Here is a 24173-nt window from a genome sequence, read left to right on the forward strand (position 1 = left end):
CAGAATTAAGCAGAAACTGTTCATGCAAATATGTGAAGTTTGAAACGCCAAATATTCTGATTTGTTACGTAAAAATAAACACCGTATTTATTCATATATTTTATTAAAAAACTGTTGCCTGACAGTTTATAATGACGGAGACTCTACCTCCACAGTTATTAAAAAATAGTCAATGTTAATCTACAATCATGAGCAAACACGGGCTTTCTAAGCCCTGACAAATTCATATCAGGACAATAATGAGGAATCCAAAATTAAAATGACAACTCTGAGCAGAACAACATGCAGCAAAGAACTTAATCCCATTCCGACAAGGTGGCAGATAAAAATACTGACAAATGACTTTGATTAGTTGATCAATGGTAAAAAAAAAAAAAAAAAATAAGTACAACAAAAACGGTTTTGCTTTTGGAAGACTTTCAAAATGCGCCCACAATGAATAGTGCAACCATGTTTTTTTCCACATAAAAAAAAAAAAAATGATGAAAGTCAACAGAAGCTGACTGCAAAATGGTGGCCTGCTTGATCGTTCATTATAAATATCAGATAAAAAAAACGTCAATGTCGTTCTGTCAAATATTACCCGGAGGGCGCCTCAACATTACAAAAAATACTTTTCTTGATTCACTTCCAGTTTTGTCCAGGATGCTGTCAGACGCACAAAGTATGGCGGGACTTACTTGGAATATTAAAAGAGAAAAAATAACATCTCTACTTGGAGAGATGGATTCCAGCAACTTCCTATTTCTGACATCAGAACGCTGCTCCACTCCAAATGATTGGGAGTGTTTTTTACGTTTCACCCTGCTTGAATTTCACAAGTCGTTTTCCTTCGTTTGCTTCAACGGGATCCTGATCGAGGACTTCCCGGTGGAAAACGTGTCCACTTGGACACATTTTGGCTTTCGAGCCACCGCTGCAGGGGGAAAAAAAAAAAAGAAGAAAAGTTTCCAGTTTCAAAAAAAAAAAAAAAAAAAAAAAAAAGGGGGGGGGGGCAACGATGTCCCATCTCCTGGTTGAAGCGGCACGACGTCGTCCTGGTCACTGTTCGAGGATCATGGCCTCTTGAAAGGCTTCAATCCACCTAAAAGGGAAGAGCGTGAAGTCCAAATCGGGTTTGGAGTCGAGTGGGTGGGAGGCGCGTTTTTTTTTTTTTACCTCTGCGCCGTGGGGATGTCGTCGGCTTTGAAGATGTGAAAGAGGGTGTTTTTGTGGTAGAGCTTGAACTGCAGCTTCTGCGCCGGCCCGTTCTTCTCCTCGCGGAGGAAGAAGCCGAGCAGCGGCTGGCTCTCCAGCGCCGCCACGTCCTGCCGCCGGTCGAGACGATTTCAAAACGGAGCGAAACAGCAGAGAGAGGCGAGAACACGACGGCGCCGGTTACCTCGCTGGCGGCGTACGTGTACAGCACTTTGTTCTTGATGACGAACCACAGCCGCTTCCACGGCTTCTTGTTGCCTTTGGACCTGTTCAAGTAGCCGCTCATGGACGAGTTCTCCGTGTTGGCCGACACCTGGGGAGAGGGCCCAGCGGGTCACGCGACCGCTACGACGCGTCTCAGCTCACCTCGCTCGCTACTCGCCTCTTTCAGCGCGGCCGGAATCCTCTTCTGTTTCCTGGTGAAGGAGAACGCTCCCGATTTGATGGGGGACACGGACGACGAGGCGCGCCGGTCACCTGCAAGTAACATTGTGGGTTTCCACGCCTGCTCCATCATGTTATTTTTTTTGAATGCTTGCATTAGATATTGTTCATAGAAACGGAATGAAACCACCTGCTGATAGGTTTTGGTTTTGCCCCCACGTGTGAGCGTGGAAATGAATGCTATTCTCTCGTACTCCAGGCAAAGGATCCTTTCATTCATATATCGTAATGTCCGACCTATAAACCGCGACTTTTTTTCCACACGCTTTCAACCCTGCGGCTCATGCTGTGATGCGGCTAATTTGTGCATTTTTTTTTTCCTCACGGCCGCCAGGGGGCACTCGAGCGGAAAAGGTAAGAGTCAGACTGGTGGAATATATGTGCCGAGGAAGTGACTGTTACCGGTATGTTTTTTTTTGTATGTTTGCCCTGTTAGCACTGCGCTAGCCTTGTCGCTGCTGTGTTACTGCCGTGTCTCAGTGATTTTTACCAGTATGTTTTGTTTTTTTTTTAACTGGCCCTGTTAGTGCTGTGCTACCGTGTTGCTACTGTGCAGCTTTTTACCGGTATGTTTTTTTTTTTTTACCAGCCTTGTTCGTGCGCCCATGTTGTTGCTATGTTAAGATAAGGCATTAAAACTTTGAAAACTCTTTCTGTGTACCGACTTCCTTTGTAAATATCTCGCGTTTCAATGTGGGGACTTGCGGCTTTTGCACAGGTGCGGCTTATGTATGTACTAAACGGTATTTACTTTCCAAATGTACTGGGTGAGGCTTATAATCCGTTCCGTAAAATTACGGTTATAGTATAGTATGTTTGAATTGGTCGAGCATTTTTAGCTTTTTTGGCGTGCTAATAAAACAGCCGAGCCAAATGATTTCAATTGAACTGCAGTACAATGAATCGAGCCTTTGTGAACTATCAGTACTCTCAGTGCAGGATGGTGCAAATCACAAAAATGTGATCAAGACCAGGTGAGCTGAACTGACAAAACCCGAATACTCTTGTTTTTATGCCTTGTCGATACAAACACTCACTGTTCTCCTGCAGTTTGTCAAAGCAGTGGTCACACACGCGTGCCGGCTGGTTCTTCAGGTACTCCAGGTAGTATTTGTTGGCCGAGCAGGCCTGGCACACCACCTGCGGGAGTCCAAGAATGAGAGGCCGTGAGCCGGAGGCCGCAAGGGTCGGGGCGGGCGTCCGAGCGAACCTTCCCGCAGGCGCGACAGTGGTGGCGCCGCCAGGTGAGGGTGAACTCGCAGGTGCAGATCATGCACATGGTGGCCCTCAGGTCGGGGATCCAGATGGGGGCCTTGGAGCCGAGGGGGGCGCCGCCGTCCAGCGCGCCGTCGGCCTGAGCGCAAACCCCGACGGTCAGAGAGGAGCTTTTTCGAAACGGACCCACGCCAGACGAGCGCATCACCTCCTCATGACTGCGACTGGAAATGAAGCTGATCTTCTTCTTGGCGTGGTCGTCGATGGCCTCGGCGATGGCCTCCAGCCACTCGTCGCGCTCTGTCGCCGAGCTGGAGGAAGAGAACACGTCGTCAGCCGTGAGACGCTTTGGGTGGAATTTGACCAAATGCAGATCATCCTTGCGCCACTCAATCTGAAGGTTTTGAAGTCAAATAAACAGAATAGATTGCGGCATATTTACGGCTGAACCAAGAATGTAGGGGAAATTTGAACACATTTCTGGGTTCCGTCACTTCCTAGAAGTGCACGTGACGTTCCGACCTGGCGGACAGGATGAAGGAGCGCTCCACGCTCTCGATGTTCAGCTCGTTCTGGTAGGCCTCCTGGCTGGGCTTGCTCACCTGTTGGGAGGACGCACGGCGTCAACAAGCGTCGCGGCGGGATTTGCCGCGCGAGGCGTCGCACCTTCATGCCAGCGAGGGAGAGCACGCAGTTGAGTTTGTACTGGGCCGACTGGACCGGGGTGGTGTACATCAGGGCGTCGTTGAACTGGACGGACGAAAAGACGAGGAGTGACGCGACGGGAGAGACGGCGGGAAGACGGCCGAATCGGACCGCGGCTCACCAAGAAGAACATCCGCGGCTGCATGACCTTCCTGGAGAGCTTCATGAGCGTCCCTTCCTTCAGGAAGACCTGCGGGAACCCCCTGGAAGTGAACCCTTTGCCACCTCACCTCAAAGCTTCAGGAAGACGGACGACGCGGGGCTCTTACCCTGCCCGGCTGAACGATCTCGTGGTGGCCGTTCAGGCTGTACTGGATCTGCATGAGCTTCTGAAAGTTGTCCTAAAAAAAAAAAAAAAATAGAATCGCAACAATGAAGATGAGACTAAAAGTGGGGGGGGGGGGCGTTCTCACCCCTTGTTTCATGATGTCGTTGGCGTGGTTGGCGACTTCCTTCACGATGCTGAGGGCGGCTGCGTGGACAAAAAGGTTTGAGACGGGCATTGGTCCAGGAATCTTCCTCGTGCCGGGTTTAATCTCACCTTCAGTGTCCTTGTAGTCCTCAGAGTCCCGTGGCAGATTCTTCAGATAATCTGGAAAAGGGAAAGAGTGGATGGAAGGGAAGTCGATCAGAATTTTTCGAGTGTTTCGCATGGGTCGATTTCACCCACAAATGAACAGGCGGGTCGATCAATGAACCAGTGATCGATACTTTAGCAGAGCTCGAGAACGAGGAGCCACCTGTGAGCAGCAGCTGGTACTGAGGAATCCTCTGCACAGGCTTCAGCAGATAATGCTTCAGGGCAAGGCTGGCGCACCTGCCGCTCATCTGCGCCAAAACAACACGCGGCCCGATCAGCTTCACGGAAACGCTGCGGCGCTCCTCGTCTGTCGCCGACGAGCCTCGCTACCTCAAATTCGCGCACCACGGCGGCGAAGGGAGGGTTCTTCCTGCACTGCTCGTCCAAAAGCGCCACGTTGTTGTCGAACTGCCGGATGTACGTGGAGTACATCTTCAGGTACGGGCCCTTCTGGACAAAGATGTCCGCCAGGCGCTGGTGCTCGCTCCTGCGGACCGACGCATCAGGCGGTCGTGTCACGCGACGGGCGAGGAGTGTAAATTTCAGCGGGCCCGTGCCCGTGCCCGTACCAGTGCGCCACGCGGTCCTCCAGCTCCCGCAGCAGGTCCTTGTTGAGCTGGTAGAGCTGCGGCAGGTAGTACAGCACCTGACTGAGGACGCGCTCGTCCACCACCGGCTTGCCATTCTGACGCGTCGCCTTGGCGACGGCGTCCCCAAAGTCCTGAAGCACAAAAAAAAGGAGGCCTCAGTTGGGACGCGCGGTCCGGTCGGCGCCCTCGCATCCACCTGGAAGGAAGCGGCGAGGACGCGGACGCGCTGACTAAACGTTTCCCTTTCCCCCAAACACGGTCAGAACCAAAAGCAGAAGTTACATTTACAAAACTAATTCTGATTCTGTACTTCATTTATTGCCGACAAGCCATCGTTTACATTTCTCTTTGCTACACTGCTTCGTGTTTATGTATATGGATGTTAAGATTTTTTTCTTGTCCAATCAGATTTCAGCATCAACACGTTGCTATGTCAATCTCAGAGCCTAGTTTGTAGCAATCTGTTTACATTTTTTCCATTTAAAAATTGACATTTCTGATGAGTGTTGTATTAGATTCGTATTTTTTTTGGTCACGATACACACTAAATATCAATAGAAATGCATGCCTTCATCCAGTATTGCCTTTAAGTGGTTTGTTCTATAAATGCGCGAGGCAGCCACGTGCCTGCGCGGTTGTAATTGCACACCGTGCGATCATCTCATTATGTAATATGATATGACTTCATCGACACGCCCGCGCGGCGGACGTCGGCCAGCAACTTCAAAAACCTTCAAGCCCGCCACAAGAATGCGTGCGGCGTGACGCGCGTCGGCGTGTGCGTGCATGCGTGGAGGTCAGCTCGGTGGCGGGAGGAAGCAGCTGCCGCGTTCACGGGCAGAAAAGAATGCAAGCGGACCCCATTGCTTGGACAGAACCCCCCCCCAAGTTCCCAGCCACAGGATGGCACTTTTGCCGAGGGTCGTGGGACACTTACGATGTGGAGAAGCTTGAGGACATCCACAAACCTGCAAAAAAAAAAAAAAAAAAAAAAAAAAAGCTCACGTTCCCTCAAAATAATTCACAAGAAATTATGCAGCATTATTTGAAATAATTGCATACCTACATTAAGGCGGCCGCTAATGCACTCGGCTGAATTGTACTTCTTATAGTAGTATGAATGCAACAGACTTTGTACTTATTTTGAGGGGAGGGGTCTCCGGAGCCAGAACTCACACTTTCTCCGAGCTCATGATCTCCCGGGCGATGTGCGCCACCTTCTTCCGCTTGGTCTCGTCCTCCAGCTGCGAGAGCGACAGAGCGAGCACACATCCGTTTCACGATCAGCGGCGAGGCGTTCGCGGCTATCGAGCCAACGCGTTATCTCCGTTGGGCGCTGGCTATAAAACCACTTGGCGGCATCACGAGTGCTCCTTTCGCTATCGGACACGTACGGAAATTGGTTTGGGCTGGGAAAGACTTTTGTGCTCATGATTTTTAAAGTGGAAAGTTGGCTCTATATTAGTATAGCTGCTTGGCTAGTTACATAATCCATCCATCCATTGTTTTCTATCACTTATCCGGGGTCGGTTCGCTTTAGCAGGGACGCGCTAACTTCCCGTCCCCCAGCCACTTCATTCAGCACTTCGGCGGGGATCGCCAGGCGTACCCGGGCCAGCCGCAAGCGTGTCCTGGGTCGTCCGTCAGGGAAAAAAGCTGCAGCACTCCCGCGACCCTTGTGAGGATAAGTGGCTCGGATAACGGATGGATTTGAACTAGCCAATTTTTGAGGTAAAAACGATACAAAAAAACTATTCGCCCTGGATGTAGACATAAAGTCAGGCACACGGAGGCGGTTCCGAGTAAAACCCGACGCGATTCCCTCCACGTCCGAACGAACGCCGCCGATGCGCTCACCTGCCTGTCGGCCTCGTCCACGTGTTCCTTGCTGGAGGACGAGCTGTCGTCCTCCTCGTTCCAGCTGCGGGCGTCCTCGTCCTCCTCCTCGGAGTGGACGTCCCTCCCCGGCCAGTCGCTGCTCGACACACAAACAGACCGGCGTGATCGGACCCGAAATAAAGCAACGTTGCTTGTTAACGATTGAGAATCGGGTCAGAGCGTCTGTGAGGTGTGCGAGCGCCGACGCGTGCTGGCCTCAAAGGTCTGTCGCGCTTTCACACGTCGGCGCTGCCTGATCCGCTCTCCTCCGGGCTCGCGAGCTGATGAACCCAAAATAAAATTCTGATGCTCCGGCAGGCTTTTTCTGACATTTTCGCTGCTATCTAGCAGACATTTTGATTGCAATTTGGAAATGTTCTGAATTCCGTTGACCTTGTGTAAGGCCCCAGTTCCAGTAGGAAAAAAAAAAAAGAAATAAAATAAAATAAAATGGCCCAAAAGGACAACGCTGTCACCGGCAGGCCTCACTGTAGCGCAATATTTGGAATTATGATTCAACTTGGATTCCCTCGGACCGTAACAAACTCTCCCACACACATTTCTGGAAATTAAAAACAAAAGAAAACTGCCGTGAGCTCCCAATAACTACCACAGTCCCACGCTTATAATCGTGTAGTAAAGCCACGGCGTTGCTCCTCTGCTCTCCACGAAATATTCGGCAACATGCAAACAAAGCTTCGCGCTGACATTTTCTCTTCTCTCAAAAAGTCCCCCCCAAAAAAGTTGAGGTTACGAGAAGGCTAAACACAGAGCGAGGAAGGCCAGCAGAGGCGGAGGAGGCCGGCGGTTGCTGCGCATTTATTTTCCCACTTCTGGACCCGCGTGTGACTTTTTTTTTTTTTTTTTTTTTGCGCGATGCTCAGACATTTCCTGCCCTGCACGCTGAAAATAACCCACAGGAAGACCGGGGGACCGTTCCGCGGGTCGCCGACGCGCGCCGATGTCGCCTGTCGCCGCCAGGAGAGCGCCGGGCACCTGGACCGGGACCCTGGGAGTGTGTGTATGTATGGGGGGGTGGGGGGGGGGGGCGCTAAGGCGGGCCCGCTTGGGGTTAGTGTCAAGGAGGTTATGTTTGTTAGCAGAGTGAGTCAAAAATGACAAGTCATTTCCTCCAAAATATGCCGAGGGCCCGAGGAAGAAACCGCTGAAGCTGAATCTACTCTACCTGCTTTGAAATGCATTACGGTGAAATGGAGTAATAATAATCATAAAAATGGATTTTATTTAGAGGTGTCCAGCGCCCACACAATCTAAAAAAGGTCAAAAAGAAAGAAAAAAAATAGACCAGATGAGGGGGCGCATGAGATTCGGACTGCATGAGTTGAGCAAGAACCAATCGTGTCCAAGATGACTGAAATCGGGAATCCCAAACATACGTTTTTGACTGCTGGCCGGAAATGAGCCAGTTCTGCATTATTTTTCAGAAAATATTGTACTACAAAGTCAGTTGGTACGAGATCATAATTATCATGTTTAAGTAAATATACTCTTTGGCGGCCTGCTGTCAGATTTATGAAATGTATAACAGCTGCAGCTCTTGAATATGTTTAGAATCGTGTAATCAAGTATTCAAGATTTGGTAGTATTAAACGCGACGATGCGTGCGTGTGCGGAATCACCTTGCGGTCGCCATCCTCACGTTCCTCTGTAACATCTGCGACTTTGAATGTGTTTGGCTTTAAAAGGCGGGGCCCGGCCTGGTGAGAGACGTCAGCAAACCAGAGTGTAGCATTGACTCGCTGTCAACCGGCTAACGTGCGCGTGTCGACGAACTCGGCATGTATATTGGCAGCTCGCGTATTAATATTCTTACTAATGCTAACTCCGTGTGTAAAAATCATCCCGAGGAAGCTTCCAGAGAGATTTTAGTTGTACCCTTTTTTGAAATCAAATTATTCGATTCACCGTGAAAGCCCTCGAGTGTGTCCCGGATGAAGACAGGAGAAAATCCAAAGGAGCGAATCCTACCCGTGGCACTGGTCCTCCTCCTGGAACCTTTGGTAAGGGTCCTGCGCTTCGTAGATGTCCGAATCGTCGCCGTCCTGCGACCAGCGCAGCCTGCCGCTGTGAAAGGGCAAGTTCATGTACTCGGGGATCTCCTCGTACAGAGGGACGTTCTCGTACTCCGCGCTCCCGTCGTCGTCGTGGTCGTGGTCGTCGCCGGTGCCGACGCCGACTCCGCCGATGCAGCTGTTGGGCCGGTCCCCCCGTTTGGACTCTGCGTCGGTGCGGTCCGGCGAGTGGCCGCCCTTGCCCAGCAGCTTGGGCAGCATCTTGACGGACATACGCAGCTCCAGAAGCTTCCGGAAGGAGAGGCTCCGCTTGCCGGGGTCCACACGGCTGAGCAGGTCGGCGGCGGAGAAGGACTGCGCCCGCTGCTTGCCCCCTAGAGCGGGTGCCCGACTTTTGGGCGGCACGCTGCTCCGGGTGGGCATCTGGCGACTGAAGAAGGTCACGCCGGGCCGGCTGAAGCGCCAGGAAGTTTTCTCCTGGGGGGGCGCGGGCAGCTCCCTCATGGGGCCGTGGGGAGGCGCCGGGGGAAAGACGGAGGGAGGCGGCAGGGCGGGCATGCTGAGTCTCTGAGGTTTCCGGGGCGGCGGTCTCGCCGGTCGATCCTCAGCTGAGGAGGCCTTCCTGGTGTGCAGGAGGGGCGGTGGGCAGCCCAGTTTGATCTGCTTGGGGAGGCTGCGGGTCACGGGGTACAGCTTAAAATCGCCGTAGCCGTCCTCCTCCTCCTCCTCCTCCTCGCCCTCTCGTTGGCACTCCGGGTGAGGCGCCGAGAGCAGGCTGAGGGAGAGGGAGGTGTTTTTGTTGAGCGTTGGGGAGGCCCGGTGCGTCCTGTGGAGGCGAGGAGACAAGGAGGTCTGGCGGGGAGGCGGCACGGGAGCGCCGGGCTCATCGTCGCGCGCGTTCTCCTCTCTCGGGGCGCCCGGCGCCCGACCGTTGTGAGCCGCGCCCTCCACGCCGTCCTGCCTCACCAGGGACGGCTTCTTGTGCTTGCGGGGCTGCGGGACGGGGAGGGGCTTACTCGGGGCCGCGGGCACCGAGGAGTCGCCGCGTTCCAGCTGCTCCAGATGTTCCGCGGAAGGGGAGGAGGCGATGACGCTGCCTGCAACATCACAGCTGATCTCGGCGGGGCCCGCGTTTGAATCAGCGCCAGTCGGGTTCCCCTCGTCGCCCCCCCTGTCCAAGCGTCTCTGCCTCTGAGGCTTGTCCCGAGGCTTTTTGTCCACCTTTGCACCCTCGCGCAAACATTCCTCCGCTCCGGCCGGCGCTCCTTGGTGAATCCCGTTCTTCAGCTGACGCGCGTCGAGCTGGCCGTTCTCCGCACGTGGGCACCGGCAGCAATCCCGCAGCCTGCACGAGCACGTGGGAATAATGTAGTCCGATTCCCGCGCTGATAAAATCCCATTCCTGGTGTTGAGTAGCGAGAGGTTGTCCTGAAGATCCTCCCCCGGAGATAAGAGAAGATGGACTTTGGGCGGCGGCGAGGCGGCGGGGGGAGGAGGGCCGGCGGGTTTTGGGATGCAGGGCTTGGGGGCGAGGGCTGGTTTTGTCCTCTTGAGAGTGGCGGGAGAAGGATGGGCGGAGGCGGGGGATGCGGCGACAAGACCCGGCTTGGGGGCCACGGGCGGGGGCGAAGGTTTGGCTGTGGCGGGAAGTTTAGGTTTGGGAGCTAACGGAGGCTTCTTCACACCTGCATGTACACGGCACAAGAAAGGAGTCAAAAGACACGAGCATTATACTTCCTCCCTCCCTCCCTCCCTCCCTCAAATAGTAGCAAGATGGAGTGACGAGCAAGGTTTAAGAGGGGAGTAATGTGTGAAACGCATCATGCGTCACAATTTGAACGGAAAAGCTGCGAGGAGCAACTGACTCACTCGCTGCAGTGGACCAAGAATCTGTGACATAATTTCGCTCGAAACGCTAATTTGGCGCATCGTGCAAAACGTAACGCGCGGCAGGTAAAAAGTTGTCAAAAGAAAGCAGGGCTCAGATTTGACGTGCAAATGAGACCGACGCGTCTTGCTGAGACCACGGACAGGACGCAGGAATCCTGACACAGACCAAAAATAGAAGCAAATGTCACGTTTTAAAGTGTAATCTCAGCTCCTTTTAATAAAATAATAATAATTTAAAAAAAAAAAAAAAAGCAAAGGGGCATTCAAATATTGATCCCTAAATATGGACCAGTGGACGCCGAATTCATCCAGCTGTGATGACGACGCCGTCAAAGCTCATCACGTACTTTGTACGGGAACCGACGGGCGGTTGGCCAGTCTCGTCAGGTACTGGAAGACGAACAAAACAAAGAAAAAAAACATTTGAATGACGCCAAAGCCGAACGCGCAACCAAAGATTGACCATTTGGAGTCGCAGCATCAACGGCACGACAGATGTTGGAGGACCAAAAAAAAGGACTTTTGACCACCACAAGCTGCAAGTCAGCCACTTCTAACGGAAAGCCACTTTAATTATACCTTGATTGAGGCCCTTTGAAAAAATGACGTGGAGACAATCCTATTGTACGAGCTATGTGGAGGCGACTTTTTCTTTTTTTTTTGCTTTCTTTCTTCAGGAAAGGCTGTAATTAGCAGTTAAAAAAGCAGCGGGTGCGAACTTTAAAGTTGTTTTTCCACGTCGATGCGTATTCTGAGAGCGTTTTAGTTGAAAGCGCAGGGAACAGATCAGAGTGCACGAAACAAACCTGTGCTCATGACTCCAGACTCGCTGCTGCTTTCTCCATGAGGAAGGCAAATTCGCTTTCAATGGAAGCGCGACAAGGTCTTCGTTCTTTCCTGCCTCGCCAGCATTGTCACTCGGAAATCCACTGCGGGAGAATCACAACCGACCGCCGCTCTTCCTCCTTATCTCATTCGGGCATCCACCGATAACGACGTTGTCCTTGTTGCTTTTTCCATTTTCCCAAAGTTTTTCGGCTTCGGCAAGTTTTGTCGGTCCCCACAAGAGATAAGCAACACGAACAAGTGACTTCCTGTTGTCGATTCACAGTTAAAGCCGATTGTCAACAACGGTGTGTTTTTGCAGCCTTGGAGCGTTGAAAAACTTGACGGGAAATTTACAAGTGATTTAACTCCCACTCGTATACCCGAAATCTGTTGTATTTACAACTGTTCGTTTTGGTAAAGTATTTTATTTTGACGCCGCATCCCCTCTGCTTCCGCGTAGATTTTGTGCCTTTCCTCGCCTGGATTTTCTAACGGTTGGGCACGCGCCTCAACCGGCCACCAGAGGCGCTCTAAAACACTCTGTCGTCTTTTCGTGTATCGCAAGGAAGAAACGCGCAGGGCCGAATCTTTGCTTGGGAATTGTAGTTCTTTTGCGAAGTTGAGTAAACCGGCTAAACTATCAACTCCATCTCTTTCTCGGCCGACTCTTCCCCGTCCAATCGCCCCGAAACTGGACATGCAGAGCGAGCCGCGCGTCGATGGAGGAGCGCCATGACGGAAGAGTTCGACGAAGATGTCGTGTTTGAGGTTCGTACCACTTGTTCGTACGACCGATGCTTTGTCATGCTGCTACAAATGGACTGCTAGCTTAGTACACACGTTATAAAGTACCTGTTTATTAAAAGAAAAGAAAAAAGCCCGAAATTAATGCTGATGCCTTTTTGGGTTATGTAAGGTGGTTTTATGATAAACTGAGGCAATTTTGGGGACTGAAATTGGTTATCGATTGCAGTAAGTGGGTCGGGATGACCAGACAGATGGAACCAATGCGTCGTTTCTGGTCCAAAAAAAACCCCAAAAAAACACAGACACACAAAACGAAAAAAATAAAACAGCAGATACATCTGGATGGCGACAAAATAAGATCGGTGTGACCATGGAAGTGAGTATTATTATCCTTCGAGCATTTATGTGACGCAAATTAAAGAGATGTGCTCCCATCATGCATCTGTTTTGGTGTCCAGTCGGGGAACGCAATGATGCTGACAGCAGGAGGATTATGACGTCCATTTTTGCGTGTGTGTGTTTGGACACAATCCGGATTTGTACTCGTGCATGATCCCGGTCCGGATTGCACTCGATTCAGATTTTTTTTGTGTGTGTGTGTGTGGACGTGATCGCTTTGATGGAAGATGCTTCAACAGGTGGCCGTAACGTCGGAAGCTTTCTCACCTCAGTGTTTGCTTTGCAGAACTCGCCGCTTTTCCGCTACCTGCACGATTTAGGACACACGGACTTCGAGGCATGTCGGACGGCGGCGCGCGACAAGGATGGCGACCCGGGCTCTCGGGACGTTCCCCACAAAGCAAAGGTCACTGCTGTCCTATTCAGAAACGGGAACGTTATCATTGTGGCTCGATCAACGAGTGAAGGACAGCGTAATCCGCATCCTTCCGTCGTCCCTTGGCTGAAACCGAACTTCGTCTCTTCTCAACGGGCTTTTTTTTCCTGGCATCATTTTCTTACTTCCTCCCTTTCCTCTCTCAGACTCACTTTTATTTATGTATCCTTAAATCCTGACTTGCTTTTTAATCTTGCATCCACCCTTCCTTTGCTTCAAAGTATATTTTATATTTTCTCAACTCAAATTTTTGACCATGTTTCACAGTACCCGTTTAAAAACGTAAATGTGTATAGCCACTCTCGGCGCACCCTGGTACATCCAGAATTATTTAATAATCCAGCTAGCCCCCCCCCCCGACCCCCCTCCACATTTCTGGAACTTTCACCATGTGCCAAACTTCCCCTCTGCTGCATCAAGACAGGAAATCTTTAGTCAGCGAGTCGCTTCCCGGATCTCGGATAAAGCCGGACTGAGCGGGGAATGTCATTCCGACTTTGGCCTTTCCTAAAGAGCATTTCGTCGACGCCTCGCGAAAGCGTAATTATCGGACTAATCTGTTAACGACGGACGTGTCGGCGGCCGCTCTGTTAAATCCTGCTTAGCGTTTAGAAGCGGAAAAAAAAGTCTCACATTTGTGCACAGTTAGCATGAAATATTTGCACTTTCTGCTCTACCCCAGTCGGTGATCAGTATGACTAATAACCCTCCCTCCTCCCTTGCCCACGGGAAATGGGTCGGCCCGCGGCCTGGCTAGACGGGATCGATAATGCCGACTGAACAAAATAATGAATTAACTTTCTTGTAATGTTGCACTTTTTTTTTTTTTTTTACTTAAAAAAAAAAGATTTTATATAATAATCCCAATTTTTGGAATTTTGACTTTAGTCCATAATAATCTCATATATATTGTCAGTAGTCTTGTAATATTTTGGGTCTCAGGAAAAAAAATTAAATTTTTATTATCCCCATTTTTTATTTTTCAAAAACTTGTATTCCTTTGACTTTTGATAATATTGAGCCTTTATTTCCAAAGAATATTAAAAAAAGAGCACCTGTTCTCCCTAATAACATTTTTCTTAAAGAAGGCCTTAATTGTTATAGTTACAACTTTTTTTTGTTTTAATTTAATCCTGTAAGATTTGCCCTTTTTTGGCTTCCCAAAAATGCGATGCAATGTTTTTGTCTGAATTTTTCTAACAGTAAAGCAGAAAGCCTTTTTTTTTTTTGTTTTGTTTTCCGGACCTGTGCAGGCTGGAGCCATGCGGACGCTGGCTGACGCCGCGTGGCGATGGAGCCCGCTTCGGAAAGCAGCCTCCTTTCACGCACTGGAGCAGCAGCAGCAGCTGGTGGGTGCGACCCAGCAGAATCAGGAGACCCTCGGCCGACCCCGGGCCTGAACCCAGCTCCTCTTTTGACAGGACGGCGTGCTGGGCGAGTACTGCGTGCGCTGCATCCTGGACCAGGACGTGCTGCTGCAGGAGGACGTGGAGCTGATCGAGCTGTTGGACCCCAGCGTGCTGACGCTTTCCTCGTCTCCCGATCGCGCCGACGCACCGCCTCGACCCGGCCTCTTCTCATCGTGGTACGGGGATGGCCCATAAATTGACTGCATCCGACAGACAGTTCTGCCACCGGCGTGCGGATTTAGCTCCCCTCGTGTCCGCTTAGGGACTGGGCCGGTCTGGTGGGCCTAGCCGCGGTTCTGCTGGGTCTGTGCACGGCGTCCGGGGGCCCGTGGTCGCCAGCGGCCGCCCCGTGGGGCCTGGCCACGTTGGCGTGGGCGGCCGTGCGGGCGGCGGCGCTGTGGCGTCGGGCCGGCGCCCTGCGGGCCGTCCGCGCCCGGGCCTCGCAGCTGCGGGCGCTGGTCCACAACGGCAAGACGCTGACGGGGATGTCGCGCAAGGCTCTGCGGCTGGTGCAGGAGACGGAGGTCATCTCTCGAGGCTTCACCCTGTAAGTTTGCTTGTCCCGTCCAAATGTCGCCACCGTCGTCATTTGTATTCGCTCGCCGCATGCGTCAATAGGAAAGAAGACAAACTGTGAGCAAAACATGCCGAACGAACTCACGTGAGCCATAAGCCCCTTTCTGCAACAATTGGTCCATTTACTTAGCCATACAAAATCAGTCCTGATACGCGACCTCCCAACATGACCCCAGAAGCTGTGATATTTGCATATGGATTTCCATTTTGCTTCCACAATAGCCATGCAAAAAAAAAAACAAACAAAAAAAAACGAGCAGTGCGAAAGGGGCTCATGGTGCTTCCATTTTGTCCCGTTTGGCGTTTTATTTGTGTGCCGTCCTCCTACCAATTCGGGACGTCTCCACAGTTGTATCACATTTCATTTGTCAAGTTTGCTCGACAGGGTGAGCGCGGCCGGCAACTTTAGCAGGGCGGGGCCGGGGCCGGCGCCGCGGGGCCAGCAGCTGATGGGACTCCGCAAGGCCCTGTACCGGGCCCTCCGCTCGGCCTTCAGAGCCTCGCGAAGGGCCACCTGTCACATGCTCAAGGAATATCCTCTTACGTCACGCGTGGCAAACTCAACTCAAGTCTAGACTGTAGATCATTCGGGGTACCACTTCCATGATGGCGCCTTGACTTAATTATACAGTCATAACATAATCAAATAGAATATAAATAATTCAGGAGTGTGCGTCATGATGTGGTGCAATGTTGTGTTGTCTGGCGAAGATGCACGGATATTAGTTGTTTGTGGCAGAGGATAAACAATATATGCGGGTGAGTGTTGTTGTTGCGCTGACTGCAAAACGTGTTGCTACCCTTTGTGCTCAAATACAAGTTGCTAAAGAGGTTTAAAAGGACCGCAACATCGACGACAACCGTCTGTGGCGTGTTAGCATGAAGCTAGCTAGCAGACTTGAATCTGTAACAAAGTTTTGTAGTTCTTTTAATGATGCAACATGCCATTTTCTTGTTCAGTGGTACAGGTATTTTTTCTTGATTAGCTATCTGCCAAACTGCTGCTGCTTGTTGTGAACTTTACTGCGTCTTCATTTTTTTTTTCCCGTCCCTCACAAGTCAAAAGCATAAATTCAGGAATGGCTCGGGGAACTCTTAAGTCAAGGTATTACTGTATATCTTCAGTGCAGCGGTCAAATTGTGTGCGTCAGGCAACAGCAACGAATCCCATTATTCATAAGGACGACGTGTATTTCCACGAGGTGGATTTTTGTTTTCCTGAACGCCCGCCAACGTTCCCGCTGAGCTCGGAGGTGGACAACGTGACCAACTACGTTTCGGCGGTGCCCCTGAAGGAGCTGGGCCTGGGCCTGGGCATCGAGCACCTGGGCGACGAGCAGGCCCGGGAGCTGACCGACGACTACAGCCTGCCCGCCCTCAAGGTGGGCGCTCAAACTTAGCGTACGCGGCGAAATGAAATGTCCGTGTCGGTCCGAACTTTGTGAATCCGTAAGTTTTGCAAATGATAACGTTTTCTGCACGATTCTAAACTTGACTAAACGAGACGTTGTCGTCCTCCAGATGTTGTTCCAGCTGTGGGTGGGGCAAAGCTCAGAGTGCTTCCGCCGATTAGCCCTCCTCATGTCTCCACGCAGACGAGAGGAAGAACTGAAGGAAGTCGGCGGTCCCAAAGAAGACACCCCCGCGCTGCACCGCTCCATCGGCGCCGTGACCGAGCCTCTCCACCGCGCGCTGGCCGCCTGCCTCGGGGAGGTGCAGCGCAGCTACGACTTTCACCGCCACTTCGAGACGCAGGCCAGGACGTCGGGTTCCGACCGCGGCGCCCGAGCCCGAGAGAAGTGCCGGGAGCTCAACGCCCTTCACGCCTCTATCCGAAGCCTGCAGCTGCACCTCAAGGCCCTGCTGAGCGAGTGAGAAGCACGTAAAGGCTCGGCTTGCCCCCCTCCGGACGGCTAACCCAAACGTCTTCTTCAGGATGATCATCCTGGAGGATGACCTGGAGAAACTCATGGTGTCCAAGGAGCCCAGCCAGCTGACTCTGGACGGCTACCGGGACCTGAGCGAGAGGCTGAATCAGCTGCGGCCGCACATGCGGGCCAGCGCCGGATGCTGGGACGACACAGTCGGACAGGTGGAGCGCATGCTGAGGCGGGCCAACGATTGTCCCGGTAGGAAAGAGTGGCATGAGAAAAAAGTTTGAACCCCCGACTCATGCACGTCCACATCACGTCTGCAGGTAACGCTGAGGTTCTGGACCGGTCTGGGATCTCCGCGTCCGAGATGCCTGATACTCCTCCGTCCTATCCTTTGATACTGGACAGAGATCCTGTTCCAGAAGAGCTGGTGAGAGCCGTGTCTTCCCCCCTTTCTCCATCCTCCCCCGCTTGGCGGCTGAACTGAACTTCATTTTGAAGCAGTCGTTGCTGTTCCCGTCGTCACCCCAGTTGCAATCATCAGAATGTGTGAAACAAACGCGTGTCAAAGAGACCAGTATGACTCAACAGGATCCGATTGTCACAGGAGTTCGAGGCCTACGTGTCGGATTCGGACTCGGACGGCCAAGGCGAGGACTCGTGGTGCGACATGTCCACTCCGGAGGAGCGCCAACGTCAGCGTCGCGAGCGGGACGAGTCCCGCCGCGTTCTGTCCGAGCTGAAGGCCGTGCTGGGATTCCGTGCGTCCGAGGGGGAGAGGATGAAGAGGAAGCACATGCTTTTCAACGACCGAGGTTGGAATGCGGAGAAATCTTTGCCTTTTTGAGCCGCAAACAATTTTTAAGAGCTCGAGTATTTCCTGTCACGGCAGCTGCTTCCATTTGCTGTTCCGACGCTGCGACCGCGTCGGCAGAAAGAGGCGATGGCGGCGGAAACGAGCGATCAGAGTCTGCTGCGGGAAACGAACAGGAAGCGCCGGAAGGAAAGGACGAGCGAGGGACGCCTGACCCCTCCGAGTTCAGCTGCGGTTTGGAGGCCGAAGAAGAGCCGGCGAGGACGTCCGCGTGCGCCCGAGGGGGAGGCGGGGCATCCGAGCTCCACCAGTACGACGGCGAGGAAGGTGACGGCGAGGAACAGAACGGCTTGGACTGCCGCCTCAAGCCCCGAGTTCCCGCTTTCTCCCTCATGGACAGACTGACTGAGGTCCACGGCTCGGAGACGCTCAGCTTCCACTCGTCCGTGGCGGCGGAGGTGGCGGCGCGATCGCACTCGCTCGTCAAGATGGAGGAGCAGATGTTCGGAGATGAAGAGGATGAGGGGGAGGAAGAAGAGCAATGATTTCTTGAGATTGTCGAGATGTTTTCTTTATTGCTCAGGTACCAGAACCACTCAAACCGGTGAAGACGACCTTCACTGCAACACCAAACGATGACTCAACTGGACTGTGGGATGGGAAAAGTACTCTGTGGAACACCACAAATATATTCTCGGATTAAAGAAAATGTTGTAGTTTGCCTTGTTACTGTTTTGTTGCTGGAGTATTCTGGTCAGGTACTCTGAAGCGAAGCTTGACCTTCTTTTTGCGCAGGACGATGACGTGTGGATGCTATTTTTAATATCAGCATTTTATTTCACGAGGCCACTCTGTCCGTTCATTGTGACATCACCGAAGTTTTTACAAGGATGCTTCTTCAAACCGCTTGGATCGCTCGCTCGCTCGGAAATGAACGACTCTCGAGTGAGGGACAATCACTGCCGGGGAAGCCTTTCCTCCCTCGTCTTCGCCCTGCCCTTGAGGGTGAGGGTGAGGGCAACACCCATTGCTGTTTTTCCCCAATGTGAAATAAAATATGGTTCAATCATAATGTTGGGTGTGTCCTTTTTAATGCTGCCTCCTGCTCATGTTTCCTAACCGGCCAAGATGGAGGGCGGATAAAACGGGCTTGGAGTCAACCTCCAAACCCGTAAATGTGTTCAACATCGCAACTTTGACTTTAAACATAACCACAACATCGAACCAATGCACATATTAGCGTATCAAATCCAAGAATCTCACAGCACACCACCAAACAATGTCCGAAATACTTGAGGTGCATCTAAAAAAAAATTGAATAGCAACTCGTTAATTGTTCAACAATCATATCAAATCAATCACAAAAACTCCCTTCTACCATCTGAAGAACATATCTAGAGCAAAAAGACCGGGAAAAGCTCATCCGTGCTTCTATCTCAAGTAGACTTGACTATTGTAATGCTCTTCTGGCTAGACTGGCCAAAAAGAATATGAAAACAGCTGCAGCTCCTTCAGAATGCTGCAGCTCACGTTCTGACCAGAACAAAGCGAATCCTGAAGTCCTTGCACTGGCTTCCAGTCAACTTTAGAAGAGAAACTTCTGCTACTGGTCTATAAATCACCGAATGATTTCGGTCCCGAATACGTGGAAGAAATGCCTACGGAATCCGAACCCAGTCGGGCTCTGAGATCGACTGACTCGGGTCAAGTAGCGGCGCGCAGAGTCCAAAGCAAACATTGTGAAGCAGCATTGAGCTATTATGGCGCACACAACAGAGGCGAGGTCAGCCCCGAGCGGGAATGTTTTGAAATCCAGGTTGAAAACAATTTTTTTCTCATGCTTTTTAGAATATGTCCGCTTTTTGATCATATTACTTGTGCTGTACGCAGTTTTAATTGTCTTTTTTTTTATTGTTTTTAATCCCGTTTTAAATGTTTTATCTCTTTGTTTTCAAATGCCTTTAATCAAGTAAAGCACATTGAGTTACCTCGTGTATGAAATGCGCTATGCAAATAAATTTGCTTTGCTTTGCTTTACCTTCTGCCATTTAGTGGAAGAGAATTTAAATATTCTCCCTGGCATGGATGGACGAACAAAATAAATACTAATTTACAGACCAGTTGGACTCCACCACTGATTTGGAATCATTAACATGTTCTGTGTAGAAACTACCAATCACCCAATTCCATTAAAATACTAACCTTGTATTTGTTTTTATCAGTTTTAAGATCAGAGAAGAGAAAGGAAGATGGATGATAGGACCCCACCGCACTAGCATGCCATCCGCCCAGAACATAACATTGGCCCAAACCGTAGTGTCATCTCGTGGTTGCCAGAGTTGCCAAAATGACGAGGTTTCCTGAACGCATCACTCGAACGCAGGCGCTTCCCCGTTTTTCTCCCACAATGCCCCGCGCTCACCGTACAAGCAGCAGGCCGTCATCGTCATGGCGGCGGTGCTCGCGAAGAAGCCAGCGGAGCAAAAACAGGTTCAGGAGAGCCAGATGAACGGCGAAGGCGCGGATCGAGAGGACGCCGACCCGGTGGAGGAGGCGGCGGCCAAGAAGAAAAGGAAAAAGAAGAAGAAGAATAAGTCAGCTGCGGCCGGTGAGGCTGGTGCTCGCCGGTTAGCTTAGCAAATGCTACCTGTTGGTGCCTCGACAGGGCGGACATATTTATAGCGTACAAAGCCGGAAACAATCTGGATTCGCCTTCAAATTAGAACAATCGCGTGCAGAACTTGTTGCGAGTGTATGAATTTCAGACGGCAACCTCGAGCGATTACAGTGTTATGCGTGAATAGCTTATGGATACATGCAAAATTAATCTTCTAGGAAACCAAAGTGAGCACAGTTTTGCATTATTGTGAAGTCTATCCGGAAGTGCAGTGACATGAGCTCGTTGGACTTGACGGCGGTCCTTGTTAGCCATGCGTGTTCGGCTTCGTTTTTTTTTTTTTTTTTTGCGGTTGACGTCAGGCCTGCCTCCGTGAAAAGACCCACTTCGACAGCCCGTGGCACCTCATGAAAGCCACGCAAACGTGAAGTTCATTTTATAAAATGAAAAGTTAAACATCCTCCTCAACGACTTTCCTCGAGACTCCAGTTTAACGGGTTTCGTAATCGGGTGTTGTCTTACGTAAGCTCGCGTGACTTACTGATTAGACCAAAGTAGTTCACGTCAATAATGCTAGTTTCAGATGTTAATGAGTTGACGTTACAGCAGTACAAATAAACAGAATAAGAATCTTTGTCCCACCCACTTCCTCCCGCATACTGCTGACTAAGCACAGAAGCGTTTTTAATCGGGTTTTTATTTGGTCGCAGGTCCTGATGGAGACGACGTCGCCGAGGTCGCGAAGGAACTCGAGAAGCAGGTGATGGAGGACGAGGAGGGCGAGGAAGGTGGGCATCGAACAGACCCTCAACGCGTGTATTTTTCGTCCGCCAATCACCTTTTCTGTCGCCTTGGCAGATGACGGCGAGAACTCGGCGGGGAAGAAGAAGAAGAAGAAAAAGAAGAAGAAAGGATGTTAGTTGGCAGCGGACGTGCCTTCAAAATCAAACAGGAAGTGGCTCGTTCGGGAGGATTTGTGATGTTTTGTTTTTTTCCCGCAGCCAAAGGTCAGACCGATCCGCCGTCTATCCCCATCTGTGATCTGTACCCCGGCGGGGACTTCCCCTTCGGACAGGAGTGCGAATACCCTCCTTCGCACGACGGGTAAAGACACGGACGCAAAAAAAAAAAAAAAAAAGCGCAAATCTGCGGTCGACGTTTGTCTGGAAGCGCTTTTTTTTTTTTTTGCGCACGCGGCGCCAGGCGGAGCGCGGCGTGGCGCAGCACCAACGAGGAGAGGAGAGCGCTGGACAAAGCCAACGAGGAGGTTTGGAACGACTTCAGGCAGGCGGCCGAGGCGCACAGGCAGGTCCGCCAGCACGTCAGAGGGTTCCTGAAACCCGGGATGACCATGATTGAAATATGGTGAGTCTGCACTCGCATCATTAAAACGCAGCGTCTCGGCTTTTCTCACTTTCTCCCGACGACGCATCAGCCAGCGTCTGGAGGACTGCTCCCGGAAGCTGATCAAGGAGAACAAGCTGCACGCCGGCCTGGCGTTCCCCACGGGCTGCTCGCTCAACCACTGCGCCGCCCACTACACTCCCAACGCCGGCGACCCCACCGTCCTGCAGTACGACGACGTGTGCAAAATCGACTTCGGCACGCACGTCAACGGTACGTCGGGCAAAACGGCGGCGTCACAACGGCCGCTACATGTTTGTTGATGTCGACAGGGCGAATCATTGACTGTGCCTTCACCGTCACCTTCAACCCAAAGTACGACAAGCTGCTGGAAGCCGTCAAAGACGCCACCAACACTGGCATCAAAGTACGTCGCGTGGAAAGAATTTTTTTGTTTCAATGCACAGAGCTCACCTTTCATGTCGCCGTCGTCGCAGAATGCTGGAATCGACGTGCGTCTGTGCGACATCGGGGAGGCCATTCAGGAAGTGATGGAGTCCTACGAGGTGGAGTTGGACGGCAAAACATATCAAGGTGACGCGCTTTTCGAGTTTATAAAAAAAAAAAAGTGTCATCGTGTTCAAACGTATGAGATGCTCGCTCGTGTCTGCAGTCAAACCCATCCGAAACCTCAACGGCCATTCCATCGGCCAGTACAGGATACACGCCGGGAAGACGGTGCCGATCGTCAAAGGAGGAGAAGCCACTAAAATGGAGGTGGGCTTCGAAACAAACGTCCGTCCGTCCCGTTTCCGATTAAGTGTCCAAATGGGTTTTTTGTGTTTTTGTTTTTGTTTTGGGGGAAGGAAGGCGAGGTGTATGCCATCGAGACGTTCGGCAGCACGGGCAAAGGGATGGTCCACGACGACATGGAGTGCTCACACTACATGAAGAACTTTGACGTGGGCCACGTGCCCATCAGGTCGCCTTTTCTCTCGTTTCGCTACATTGTTATAATCGAGCCACATTTCGTCTTTGTTTAAAAAAAAAAAAAAAAACACGTAAAACTGTGGGGAACATTTAAGGGAGAATTACGAGGAAATGAAGTGGACATTTTAAACAGGAATACATTTATGAAATTAGATTTTCTGCAATATGTGACATTTAATAGCAAACAAAATTCGAGAACATATCCATTTTTTTTTAAAAAGTCAAAAGTATTATTTAAAAAAAAAAAAAATCACCATGAATCCCCACTCTCGGAATGGACAACGTTGAGTGAGAATTAAGGGCCATTTTTTTAAATTTATAATTTCCTAAAATTTCAATGATATGTATTTGAGTAGAAATGAGGTTGAAGGATATTAGATATTAGGGTGAGAAGCTCGGTCATCCGGGAGGGGCTCAGCCCCTGCTCCTCCGCATTGACAGGAGCCAGATGAGGCGGCTGGGGCGTCCGATTCGGACGCCTCCCCGGTGAGGTGTTCCGGGCACGTCCCACCGGGACGACCCGGGACACGCCGGAGAGACCAAGTCTCTCGGCTGGCTCGGGAACGCCTCGGGATTCCTCCAGAAGAACTGGAAGAAGCGGCTGGGGAAAGGGAAGTCTGGCTATCCCTGCTGAAGCTACGTACCCCGCGATGTGACCCAGAAAAGCGCTAGAAAATGGATAAATGGATGGATATTCGAATACATTGTTGGGAGGAGAGTCACTTTCTTCCCTTTGTTCAAATATTTTGAATTGAATTCTACTCGTACCATCCATCCATCCATTTTTTTCTGTCACCTCCCTTCAAGGGAGAACCCGGACACCCTGAGGTGCTTGTATCTGGGATCTTGTTCTTTCGGTCACAGCTCGTGACGCGCAGAGGGCACGCCACCCTTTTGGCACCGACCGAGGACCACGGTCTCGGACTTGGAGGCGCCGATTCTCACCCGGGCCGCTTCACGCTTCCAGTGAGAGTTAGAGAAGCCAACAGAACCGCAATGCCGAGGACACGCAACTAAATATGTGGAAATCAAATCCCTTTCATGGACATCTCTAGAAAAATTGACATTTTGGCGACTTGCGTTCCGTTTCGCAGGCTCCCGCGGGCCAAGCACCTCCTGAACGTGATCAACGAGAACTTCGGCACGCTGGCGTTCTGCCGCCGGTGGCTGGACCGGCTGGGCGAGAGCAAGTACCTGATGGCGCTGAAGAACCTGTGCGACCTGGGCATCGTGGACCCGTACCCGCCGCTGTGCGACGCCAAGGGCTGCTACACGGCGCAGTTCGAGCACACCATCTTGCTCAGGCCCACCTGCAAGGAGGTGGTGAGCCGGGGAGACGACTACTGAACGCCCGACGCCGACCCGCTCCCAAGGACTTGCTTTCTGACTTTTCCACCAGTTCTTCTCCTCATTCGGTCATCGGGAAGGTTTTCAGTTTTCCGAAGAATGAAAAGCGCGGGTTGAGTTCCGGTCCGCGTTCGGCTTTCTTTCGCTAACAGCAGGGAACCAGCGCCTCAGTTGTTTGGAATTCCCTGGAATGTTTTTGTAAGGAAAAATAAATTTGCTCATCGACGACCTACGTCCCAATCGTGCTTTTTGTGCGCAGT

At 51.3% G+C, this 24173-nt stretch overlaps 3 protein-coding genes across 4 annotated transcripts; 2 read left to right on the forward strand and 1 right to left on the reverse strand.

Moving 5' to 3' along the window:
- Nucleotides 1-120: 120 nt before the first annotated feature.
- Nucleotides 121-11663, reverse strand: fgd6 (FYVE, RhoGEF and PH domain containing 6). Its single transcript, XM_061806159.1, has 21 exons — nt 11339-11663; nt 8599-10327; nt 6589-6706; nt 5908-5975; nt 5669-5699; nt 4711-4862; nt 4472-4628; nt 4302-4389; nt 4103-4153; nt 3975-4033; nt 3831-3902; nt 3683-3751; nt 3523-3606; nt 3379-3458; nt 3065-3167; nt 2852-2995; nt 2679-2781; nt 1580-1674; nt 1382-1510; nt 1159-1307; nt 121-1084 (listed from the first exon to the last, which is right to left on the reverse strand). Exons 1-21 carry the CDS (start codon nt 11346-11348, stop codon nt 1042-1044), a joined length of 3534 nt encoding a protein of 1177 aa, XP_061662143.1. The 5' UTR covers nt 11349-11663; the 3' UTR covers nt 121-1041.
- On the forward strand, nt 10865-20027 carry vezt (vezatin, adherens junctions transmembrane protein). Its single transcript, XM_061806242.1, has 13 exons — nt 10865-10919; nt 12064-12128; nt 12793-12912; nt 14196-14291; nt 14364-14527; nt 14614-14898; nt 15313-15471; nt 16174-16309; nt 16449-16798; nt 16863-17056; nt 17125-17231; nt 17409-17616; nt 17694-20027. The coding sequence occupies exons 2-13, from the start codon at nt 12093-12095 to the stop codon at nt 18158-18160; spliced, it is 2322 nt and encodes a 773-aa protein (XP_061662226.1). The 5' UTR covers nt 10865-10919; nt 12064-12092; the 3' UTR covers nt 18161-20027.
- A 10-nt stretch (nt 20028-20037) lies between these two features.
- metap2a (methionyl aminopeptidase 2a) lies at nt 20038-24141 on the forward strand. Of its 2 annotated transcripts, none has more exons than XM_061806217.1 (11): nt 20038-20223; nt 20943-21020; nt 21091-21147; nt 21234-21336; nt 21436-21597; nt 21668-21849; nt 21909-22003; nt 22074-22170; nt 22250-22353; nt 22443-22558; nt 23661-24141. In XM_061806217.1, exons 1-11 carry the CDS (start codon nt 20064-20066, stop codon nt 23911-23913), a joined length of 1407 nt encoding a protein of 468 aa, XP_061662201.1. In that variant the 5' UTR covers nt 20038-20063; the 3' UTR covers nt 23914-24141. The 2 variants fall into 2 exon arrangements, with proteins under 2 accessions (XP_061662201.1, XP_061662202.1); XM_061806218.1 differs by lacking the exon at nt 20038-20223 and adding an exon at nt 20587-20754.
- The last annotated feature ends 32 nt before the right edge of the window (nt 24142-24173 follow it).

Source organism: Syngnathoides biaculeatus, chromosome 20, assembly GCF_019802595.1.
Source record: "Syngnathoides biaculeatus isolate LvHL_M chromosome 20, ASM1980259v1, whole genome shotgun sequence".
In the NCBI taxonomy this organism is placed as follows: domain Eukaryota; kingdom Metazoa; phylum Chordata; class Actinopteri; order Syngnathiformes; family Syngnathidae; genus Syngnathoides; species Syngnathoides biaculeatus.

Excerpts from the sequence above, each read along its gene's own strand:
- metap2a (XM_061806217.1), top strand. The coding sequence starts at position 20,064 with ATGGCGGCGGTGCTCGCGAAGAAGCCAGCGGAGCAAAAACAGGTTCAG. Across the intron at positions 22,004-22,073 it reads CCACCAACACTGGCATCAAA|AATGCTGGAATCGACGTGCG; the intron begins GTACGTCGCGTG and ends CCGTCGTCGCAG. Across the intron at positions 22,171-22,249 it reads GGACGGCAAAACATATCAAG|TCAAACCCATCCGAAACCTC; the intron begins GTGACGCGCTTT and ends TCGTGTCTGCAG.
- vezt (XM_061806242.1), top strand. The coding sequence starts at position 12,093 with ATGACGGAAGAGTTCGACGAAGATGTCGTGTTTGAG. Across the intron at positions 12,913-14,195 it reads ACGTTCCCCACAAAGCAAAG|GCTGGAGCCATGCGGACGCT; the intron begins GTCACTGCTGTC and ends GGACCTGTGCAG. Across the intron at positions 15,472-16,173 it reads CTCAAGGAATATCCTCTTAC|CTCGGAGGTGGACAACGTGA; the intron begins GTCACGCGTGGC and ends GTTCCCGCTGAG.
- fgd6 (XM_061806159.1), bottom strand. Across the intron at positions 4,863-5,668 it reads TCCTCAAGCTTCTCCACATC|GACTTTGGGGACGCCGTCGC; the intron begins GTAAGTGTCCCA and ends TTTGTGCTTCAG. Across the intron at positions 1,308-1,381 it reads ACACGTACGCCGCCAGCGAG|GACGTGGCGGCGCTGGAGAG; the intron begins GTAACCGGCGCC and ends GACCGGCGGCAG.